At 41.9% G+C, this 10,494-nt stretch overlaps 1 protein-coding gene across 1 annotated transcript; it reads left to right on the forward strand.

Moving 5' to 3' along the window:
* The first annotated feature begins 1,789 nt into the window (after nucleotides 1-1,789).
* On the forward strand, nucleotides 1,790-4,878 carry LOC139536367 (L-rhamnose-binding lectin CSL3-like). Its single transcript, XM_071336850.1, has 9 exons — nucleotides 1,790-1,877; nucleotides 2,163-2,198; nucleotides 2,279-2,323; nucleotides 2,485-2,620; nucleotides 2,723-2,841; nucleotides 4,139-4,183; nucleotides 4,294-4,429; nucleotides 4,506-4,613; nucleotides 4,685-4,878. Exons 1-8 carry the CDS (start codon nucleotides 1,847-1,849, stop codon nucleotides 4,609-4,611), a joined length of 654 nt encoding a protein of 217 aa, XP_071192951.1. The 5' UTR covers nucleotides 1,790-1,846; the 3' UTR covers nucleotides 4,612-4,613; nucleotides 4,685-4,878.
* The last annotated feature ends 5,616 nt before the right edge of the window (nucleotides 4,879-10,494 follow it).

A 10,494-nucleotide genomic window follows, 5' to 3' on the forward strand; every position in this document is an offset into this window, starting at 1 on the left:
ACCCGAACCATGGCCTGTTCACCCCGCTACCATCTAGAAGGAGATGATAGTACAGGTGCATCAAATCTGTGACCAAGATACTGAGAAACTGGAGATAGAAGTTTCTTACTCCAGGCCATCGGACGTTGAAATAGTAACCTCTAGCCGGCCTCCGCCCAGAACCCTGCCCAAACTTAGTCACTGTTAAAAGCAGGGTACTGGGCTGATACCACCTGGTACTCTACCCTGTACCATAGAGACTGCTGCCATATGTACATAGTCATTCAACACGGGTCACTTTAATAATGTTTACAGTAGAGTACCTGTACTGGGGTTCTGTGGTCACCAAACTGCCTTCAAGCGCAGCGGTCTCCCTTCACAGGAGTGGCAAATGGGAACATATAAATGCACAAAATCACTCGGACCAGCCTTTCCGGACCGTGGCTGTGAAGCCTGATAAGTGCAACACCCAAAGGGCTCGCATGTTGAAGGGCAAGGCACCTGTCCAGCAGCCCTGAGAATTGACAGTTGAGAGGAAGAGGACATACGCTCAGCCACCAGAACAACACATCATAGGGATCTGACCATAGAGAATGATAGTCACAGTATATCATCTTTATATGTGTCCCAATATGGTGTCCGTGAGCCCACGGGCAGCTCCATTCCAATCCAATAACATATGTAATTACATTAGAGACAATAGAGACAATATTCATTTGATTAAATTAGACAATTTCTTCTATAATTTCTATGAGTTGACAAAGACACTAAAAGGATGCACAGCGCAACAGAGTGTTTTGTTTGAAGGCAAATCTGGCTATTTACTGCCACCAACAGTTATGAAGTGTTTGCACAAGAGTATAATTAATTGGCTGATCCCTCCTGATTGAATCATTTTAATTTATCTGATATTTTACCAGGTAAATTGACTGAGAACACATTCTCATTTACAACAACAACCTGGGGAATAGTTACAGGGGAGAGGAGGGGGATGAATGAGCCAATCGTAAACTGGGGATTCTTAGGTGACCGTGATGGTTTGGGTGCCAGATTGGGAATTTAGTCAGGACACTGGGGTTAACACATCTACTCTTACGATAAGTACCATGGGATCTTTAATGACCTCAGAGAGTGAGGACACCCGTTTAACATCACATCCAAATGACAACACCCTACACAGAGCAGTGTCCCTAATCAAAGCCCTGGGGAATTGGGATATGTTTTAGACCAGAGGAAAGAGTGCCTCCTACTGCCCCTCCAACACCAATTCCAGCAGCATCTGGTCTACCATCCAGGGACTGACCAGGACCAATTAGCTTCAGAAGCAAGCCAGCAGTGGTATGCAGGGTGGTATGCTGCTGGCAATGTATAATGAATAATGGAGAAATTAATAATGGGGTGCATTCAGCAGGATGCAACATTTTGGAAGGTTATAAACAAATATGCTATTTTGAACAAATATGTCTCTCCGACATGTAGATTAAGGAAAAACTTTGTCTCTATTCATGAAATGTATATCTGCAATGATCGAAGGTTTTTTGACTGAACGTGGCCCATGTAATTCTTCCTTAACGAAGAAGCACCACCTAGATGGCTACTTTAAAATGTTGGAAGCCCTCAATGGCAGTGTTCATGCCAAAATGGATTTCATCCATCTAGAGTCCTCTATCTAACTCCATGAGACTGACTCAATAGCCAGGTTCAGACCAACAAACGCCGGCCCCTAATTGCAATGAGGTGCACCTGGAGACAAAGAGATACACCTTGGTTAATTAAGACATGTCACATAACATAAATACCAGGTGTATTGGGTCTTGTTATCATCAGTTGCATTTTCTCTGTTACTACCACTCCTGTACCTGGAATCATGCGCATGTTCAGACTGACGGTGGTCACATGTGAGTATACAAAATCTGTATCTGATGCAGATTAGAATTTAAATATATACGATCAAATGTTTGTAATAAATCATATGATTTGAGGGACATTCAGTTCCTATTGGGCAAAAAAGTATTCAAAACAAAATCATATAACAAATAAGAGACCAAATACTCAACTTGACTATAATACACTTAGTATAACTGAAATGTATTAGTATAGAGACCAATGCTGAATTCTAGCTTCATGGTCCAAGTGCATATGTTGTGAGATGTTGCTGAACTAGCTGTGTGATGTTGTTTCAGTGCTGGCTGCAGCTTGCTGTACACTAACGGATGGAGGTACTGTATGTAATAATGATGATACTACTTAACCAAGCTAATGTGAGTGGTGTGTAATTCCTGTTTATTTGTCCTGGCAGCAATCAGCATCACGTGTGAAGGCTCTGATGCTTTACTGCAATGTGGTAAGCTAGTCCACACTGCTGAACAGTATACTCACCGACCACCTATGATAGTTTCTACTGTAGATTAGGGTCACTAGCCCACACCATAGAGACCCAGACTTGGCTCTCCTTTGTCCCTCACCTTTCTCCTTTTCATTGTCTCTCTTCCCCATCTCCCTCAGATGGAGGTAAGATTCAAATCAAGCGTGCCAACTATGGTCGTCGTCAACACGATGTGTGTTCCATTGGGCGCCCACAAAACCAACTCAAAAACACCAACTGCATCAGCCAATCCACCACCAGCAAGATGGCAGAAAGGTACTGGAACCTGTGTTTACCTGTAGGAACTCCTTGACTAGTGTTAACCAGCAAGATGGCAGAAAGGAACTCATGACCTCTACCTGTCTTTGAAACACACAGGTGCGGTGGGAAGAGCGAGTGTGTTGTGCCGGCATCCAATTTCGTTTTTGGAGACCCCTGTGTCGGGACTTACAAGTACCTGGACATCAAATACTCCTGTGTCCAACAGCAAGAAACAAGTCAGTCTCTGAATGTGTGCTAATAACACTTAGTGGTGGGCACCAATATCCATAATTAGATTCAACGTACTATCGGTATGACTGTGGCATGTTGGGATATTGTTTAATACTCCTACCCACTTTACTCTTTTGTAAAAGAGTGTACTCTGCTGATAGCTAGAAAAGGAATGGAATGGGTTGGTTCCCCTATGGTACCAGCTTGCTAACTATGTTTTATTAAATGCTGTCTTATGGCCACAACGTTTCATACGTGCATGGGTTTCTCCACATGTAAACCACCCTCACCTGCTAACTAACCCTAGCTAGCCAACAAGCTGTGGTTATTGAAAAATGTAGCCGGCAACAACTTTAGTTAGCGTAGCCTATAGGGAGGTCAGGGACCTGGAAGTGTGGTGCCAAGACGACAAAGGAACTGATTGTGGACTACAGGAAACGGAGGGCCGAGCCCTCCCAACCAGGAGGCTAGAAATATTTGGTATCAGCCCTCCGATCCTCAATTCTACAGCTGCACCATTGGGAGATTTTTGACTGCCTGCATCACCACTAGGTATGGCATCTGACTGCAAGGTGCTACAGAGGGTAGTGTGTACGGCCCAGTACATCACTCAGGCTGGGCTCCCTGCCATCAGGATCTCGACACCACGTGTGTCTGAAGGCCCTACATACAGACTCGAGCCACCCAAGTTATACTGGCCTCTGCTCCTCCATAACAAATGGTACGGGTGAACCAAGTCTGGAATCAACAGGACCCTGAATGGTTTCTACTTCCCCCAAGCCATAAAACTGCTGAATGACTACCCTGACCATCTGCATTGACCCTTTTTGCAGTAACCTTTTCGACTTGTCTCATATGCTGTTCCTTGTTATATGTACATATCTCGCTCAATTAGCCAGCAAGAACATGGAAGGGAAGTTTCTCAAGCTAATTTGAAGGTTGTGCACACTTAATCTGGTTTACCACTGAATGTTTCAGTGAACGGTAACTAGCTAGCGCAACTCCCACAGATTGGTAGGGTCTATAGCTAATCTGACAGATGGCACAGCACAAACTGCATAGAAATACAGATTTGGTGTAGCGGGTCGACCTGTTTCACCAGCTTACCAACTGTTCATAAGGAAGTGAAACTGCAAGGTAACGGTGGAAGATGACGCGCATAACTTTGTATACTTTAGTTCATGCCAACATGTTTAAAATGCACCTGAAATCAACATTACCTATTAGTGCCCATCACTAACATTTCACCAGGAAAATGTGTGTCTTAATTTGTGTGGTGTAAATCCTGTGTTGTCCTTGCAGTAAGCAGCATCATATGTGAAGGCTCTGATTCTCAACTACTATGTGGTAAGCTGGTCAACACTACCGTACGGTGTATTCATGTGGTGACGTATGTTATTCACTAGCCCACACAAACACCCAGATTTGGTAATCCTTTTCTTCGTTCTCTTCCTCAGATCGGGGTGAGATCCATATTCAGCGTGCCAACTACGGTCGTCGTCAACACGATGTGTGTTCCATTGGGCGCCCACAAAACCAACTCAAAAACACCAACTGCCTCAGCCCATCCACCACCAGCACAATGGCAAAAAGGTACTGAAACCGTTAGTGTGCATATACCTGTAGGCACTCATTGGCTGTGATGTTAACCTCTACCTGTTTCACACAGGTGTGACGGAGAGCGCCAGTGTATCGTCAAGGTATCCAACTCCGTGTTCGGCGACCCCTGTGTCGGAACCTTCAAATACTTGGATGTGGCTTACACCTGTTACTGAATGTGAGTGTTGTATATGTTCATGCACACATGACTGGGAACTAGAATGCTGGTACTGATGGTTTGTCTTGCAGGATATCTTCCTGGGGAACCAGAAGATGTACAAGGCTTCTGGGACATTTTCATCGGGCGGTGCTGTTTTCCTCCAACTGCCAAATCAACTTCAATGACCATTGTAAACCTGTGCATTTTGTGCTGAAACATTTCTTAAACCATTTCTGAACTGTGGTTGTGTGTCTGAATTAAATGACGTGGCTGGAAGACGATACTGGTTGCCTCTTGTATATTACTAAATGTCACACCAATATTACTGACCATGTGTCTGGTATTCTCTCTTACACGGTGTTCACCGGTCTCATTTGTACCTGGGGCTAACGTGCCTTTGTCTTGATGTCTGTCATGTGCCCACTTTTAGGCAGTTGTAGACAAGTTTAATACTCATTGTGATCTGGATGGTCAAACTCTTTTCAAATCAATTGAACCTGTGTCTCAAATCACTGACAGGTAGTACTTATGACATCAGCAGCCTTAATGGTCCTAATTTGTATTAATGCAACTGCTGTGTATGATTTTTTTTTTTTAATAACTTTACCATAACATACAGCTTCCATCAGAATGTTGTACAAGGAGTCCTATTTCCAGAATAAATCGTTGTTTGGTTTTAGAATGTCCATTTCTTCTGTCGAATTCACGCCACAATGCTAGCCAAGGTTGCTAACATTCCCATCCTCTCTTGGCGCAAAGAACGGAAAACTCCAAGTCTCAAACGTTGAATAAACTGGTAAAACTCGGTTGAAAACCTACTTTATGATATTATCATATGTATCAAATAAAATCAGAGCCGGAGATATTCGTCGTGTATACCGAACGCTTTTCAGAAGACCATGTCGAGCTCCTGCGTGCCTTTGAAGACAAAGAAAATACCGGACCTGTCACTCAAAGCTCTTATTCGACCTCAGATCAAGCTAGACACCCCATTCCACCTTCCACTGCCTGTTGACATCTAGTGGAAGGCGTATGAAGTGCATGCATATCGATAAATAAAAGCCAGTTGAATAGGCAGGCCCTGAAACAGAGCCTCTTTTTCAGATTTTTCCCTTCCTGTATGGAAGTTTGCTGCCAAATGAGTAGTTTTCCTCACAGATATAATTCAAACAGTTTTAGAAACTTCAGTGTTTTCTATCCAATAGTAATAATAATATGGGGGGGGTGCTCCCGGATCTGGGATTTGGACCAATTACAAGTTAATCACCAGCTAATCTGGTCACAAAGCAGACCTGGATGGGTGAGAAATGTTTACAATGTGTAGACCCTACAAACATTGATAGTTAAGTGGTTGGGTCATGAACCAAATGTTACTGTGTGTAAAATCAGCTAGACTATTTATTCTCTTAATAAACATACTTGCAGTGAAGCTGCCCAACTACATCACAGTCTAACAGCTTCTTATCCAGAGACACACAGGGTCACAGGCACGTCGACAAATCTCCCACAATGTCAAAGGGGGACCTGACCGATACAGGCATCCAAGAGCTGCCCCTCAACCATCACATTCCACCCTGAGAAATAAAATAATTACATTCCCTGCCCCATGCACCACCAAATAAGAGAAACAACCATGAACAGCCAGGCCAACAATGTTTGAGTGCATGTATGGCACCATGTCCATCTGAGCATTTGAATGAGTATGCATTTGTACAAACACCTGCATGGCATAAGCCTCAACTGTATCAACACAGCCCCTCAGTGTCATTCAAATGTTTTTTTATCTGGAATTTATTTTACATCTCTTTCTATCCTTCGCCTAGCAACTCCACCCCCACTTGTCTCCAATTCCACATCCCAACCCTCAGCTTCCCTTAGCCCATCCCACCTGTCTCTGCTGGCCACAGACTTTGGATTTCTACGCAGCATAAATTTCAACTATGCTGTGATTAACATACCATTTCTATTGAATAGACTCTACAGACTGTTGAAAAACGTCTATTAGTAATTGATCTCCAACAGTATATCTGGGGTCAATTTTAGATCAATGTTTTGCATTTTCAGCTATTCCTGAGAACCTACTTGAGGGCAATACTAAAATAAATGGTCAATTGATTCTGTATTCTCGCAACAAAATCTGCATTAGTTGAATGAATCATCTCATACACCCTCTCCCATGGAATCGGTAAATCAAAAATATCTTCCCAACAACTTTGCAATCTGTATGGCAGATATCAACATCCATGAAACTGGTATACATTCCTATTTTTGCTATTTTTATTCCGCTGCATTTTTTGATCCTTTAAATTGGGCAGACAGACCACTTCCCTACCTCCTTCTGCTGCCACCTGCCTCCATTTTTGGTGTAATGCTGTAATCAATTGGTTATAATCTTGGACTGAGCAGACCTTTCCATATATTTCTGATAACTCTATAAAAGACAACTCACCCATTCCAATTTACAATATCATTTAATAACAAAATTCCCCTTTCAAACTGTTTCCCATATAATAGTTATTTTATCAACCAGCGCATTTAAATTCAGCATTAATATTTATTCTATCTTTTCAGATGGATGAAATTTAAATTGTAGCCAGGTCTGCAATGCTTGTTTGAAAAAGAGAGATACTTAGAAAAAGGTATCATTTGCAATCAATCAAAAATGAGACATCGAAATCTGTACACAGGCAAAAGCGCTATTTAAACAGTGGATTAACTTTTCTTAGTATTTTACTTGAGAACCATTTAGGGTTCAAATAAATATTTTGACAAAGTGAAGATTTTAGAGATGTTAGTGCTTTTATATTTAATAATCTCACAACACCCAATTCATATTCATTATATAGCCAGCTAGGCCTGCATACCACCCATCATCCCACTGCTGGTTTGCTTCTGAAGCTAAGCTAAGCAGGGTTGGTCCTGGTAAGTCCCTGGATGGGAGAACAGATGCTTCTGGACGTGGTGTTGGAGGGTCAGTAGGAGGCACCCTTTCCTCTTGTCTAAAACATATCCCAATGACCAAAGGCAGTAGGGTGCCGTCTTTTGGATGGGACGTTACATGGGTGTCCTGACTCTCTGTGGTCACTAAAGATCCCATGGCACTGATCGCAAGAGTAGGGGTGTTAACCACAGTGTCCTGGCTAAATTCCCAATCTGTCCTTCATACCATCGTGGCCACCTAATCGTCCCCGGTTTAGAATTGGCTCATTCATCCCCCCTCTTCTCCCCTGTAACTATTCCCCAGGTTGTTGCTGTAAATGAGTATGTGTTCTCAGACAACTTACCTGTTTAAATACAAATGGATAAATATAGATAGGCACATATATATATATATATATGTGTCTTGTCATAATTAGGTTTTAGTCCAGAGAGTCCAGAAAAGTTATCTAGATCTTCAATGAGACATTACAGGGATCTAGCTAGCAGACTAAATATAAAACTTGAGTAATCGGCATACATGGACACCTTTGTTTCTAAGCCTTGGATTTCTAATCCTCTAATGTTGTTATTTGATATGATTTAAAGGCTGGCATTTCGATGGCCATAACGAATAGATATGGTGACAGCGGACACCCTTGTTTAACTCTTCTTGACAATTCAAAACTCTCTGAGAAGTAGCCGCTATTTACTATTTTACACCTGGGGTTGCTATCCAGTACTTTTACCCATTTCTAAGAGAATCACCGAAATTGTAAACATCCAGGCATTTTATGAATACATTTCTAGTCCGTAATTGCCTGTAGACCCTGTCACATACGTCTCTTGTCTGGGCCATTGAATTGCGACTCCATTTTGTCCCTATACTGACATTCTGCTTGTTTGATTGCCTTGCAGAGGGAATAACTACACTGTTTATATTCAGCTTTATTCCCCGACCTCTTTCCATGGTTGAATGCGGTGATTTGCGCTTTCAGTTTTGGGCGAATGCTGCCTTCTATCCACAGTTTCTGGTTGGGGTAGGTTTTAATAGTAACACTGGGTGCAACCTCTCCAATGCACATTCTAATAAATTCACTCACAGTGTCGGCGTATAAATCGATTTTATTGTCTGAGGCTTCCCGGAATATTTTCCAGTCCACGTGATCAAAACAATCTTGAAGCGTCAATTCCGATGGGTCAGACCAGCGTTGAATGGTTTTAGTCACGGGTACATCCTGCTTGAGTTTCTGCCTATAGGGCGGTATGAGCAAGATGGAGTCGTGGTTGGATTTGCCGAAAGGAGGGCGGGGGAGGGCCTTGTATGCATCGCGGAAGTTAGATTAACAGTGGTCGAGTGTTGTTTTTTTCTGTCGGCGAGACGCATGAAGAAACCCGATGGCTGTATCGACTCTGACAACATATCCCGAGTGAGCAATGTTTCCGTGAAACATAGAATGTTACAATCTCTGATGTCTCTCTGGAAGGCAACTTGTGCCCTAATTTTGTCCACAAATGACTACATAATTTCCAAAGGACTTGAAGCGAGGCGACCATCTCTGTCTGCGCCAACTTTTGATCATTTAGCTTCCTCCTTTAAAATATAATTTGGAGAATCACAGGTAACTTTATTTTTGTAATAGATTACATTAGATGGTTCTAGAATACGTTCATCCATTTCTTTTTGTTTTTCCTCTAATTTATTTTGTATCTCTTTCGTTTTTATTTTGCTTCCTGTACGATTAGAGAATGTATTTCCCTTGTTAGTCCTGTCTCTTTAGCCAGAAACTGCTTTTTTATTGTTGTTGAAAATTGAATTGAATAACCTTTTAAGTTACATTTAAAGGTATCCCAAACAATAAGGGGATTTGCTGAACATATGTTGTTCTGGAAAAATGTAATTATAAATTATTTTCTCTAAGTTAAAAATAAATTGTCACCCAGTAAACTTTGATTACATGTCCAATATCCCCATCCACGTGGACATTCTGTAAGAGTTATGTGAAAGCCAATTAGATGTTGATCCGATCGCATTCGGTCTCCTAATGTCCATTGGTTTGATTTGGGATGAGCACAGCAGTACCACAACGACAGTACCTCGGGACATATTAATGATGGTATAATATAAATAAAAAATTAACTATGTGGATCACGCCGCCATTTCCTGGTTGCTGATATTCTGTTTCGCCTAATTTAAGTTTGACAAAAGTATAGTGTCGCATCATTGTACCATCTAAACTGCAGTGAAATATATTTTCAGACCAAAAAGTACTATTTTCAGCTGTTGAACACTGGTGTACAACAATGTAACTAAGCATTGAAATAGCGCACTACAGATCTACCACTTAGACTTGATTTCAATGAGGGATAGATCAATGTTGGTGTATTGCCAAAATGTGTGGGACAGTCCCAGAGATACCTTTGAGGAGATGGGGAAACTCCATTGGCATCATATTAATGCCCATTTTGTATGTTGCCCATACGTTTTCAATGGGCTGCGCAGTGCGTTCTGGACTATTCTGGAACAAGGCTCTTCAAGGAGTGAATGGGAATGAATTGGACGCTAGCTCAAAAACCCAAGTTTAGCATGAATTCCGTGAACAAGTGCAAAATTGCAACTTTAATCCGAGATGTTTGATAATATCGTATTGCTTTGGAATAGTGACATTATCTACTTTTCAGGAAAATAGGCAAGTTACTCGACTTTGAGAAGAAATTGCGTGATGATTAGCTTAGCAACCGTGTGACGCATTATGACAACGTGAATGTGATTCGTCAAAAGTTTGTGGGGCGTTATACGTTTCTCCATTCATTGGCCAATGGGAGTTTATCTCCTACTGTTCTCTAAAAATGAAAAGCAGCCTTAGCAAGTTTTCCAAAAATATCACCAACATGTATCCTGCTTCTCAAGAGGATCCAGCCTGCTTGACCATGTACAAGCAAAACATCCATGATAAGTACAAAGCCATCCCCGTCCCCGCTT

The sequence above is a fragment of the Salvelinus alpinus genome, chromosome 12 (assembly GCF_045679555.1).
Source record: "Salvelinus alpinus chromosome 12, SLU_Salpinus.1, whole genome shotgun sequence".
Classification (NCBI taxonomy): Eukaryota; Metazoa; Chordata; class Actinopteri; order Salmoniformes; family Salmonidae; genus Salvelinus; species Salvelinus alpinus.

What these genes read in the sequence shown, in the direction of transcription:
- LOC139536367 (XM_071336850.1), top strand. Translation starts at nt 1,847, where the DNA reads ATGCGCATGTTCAGACTGACGGTGGTCACAT. An exon ending in CAGACTGACGGTGGTCACAT is followed by an intron (nt 1,878 to 2,162) that starts GTGAGTATACAA and finishes ATGTTGTTTCAG; the next exon opens with TGCTGGCTGCAGCTTGCTGT. An exon ending in CTGTACACTAACGGATGGAG is followed by an intron (nt 2,199 to 2,278) that starts GTACTGTATGTA and finishes TTGTCCTGGCAG; the next exon opens with CAATCAGCATCACGTGTGAA.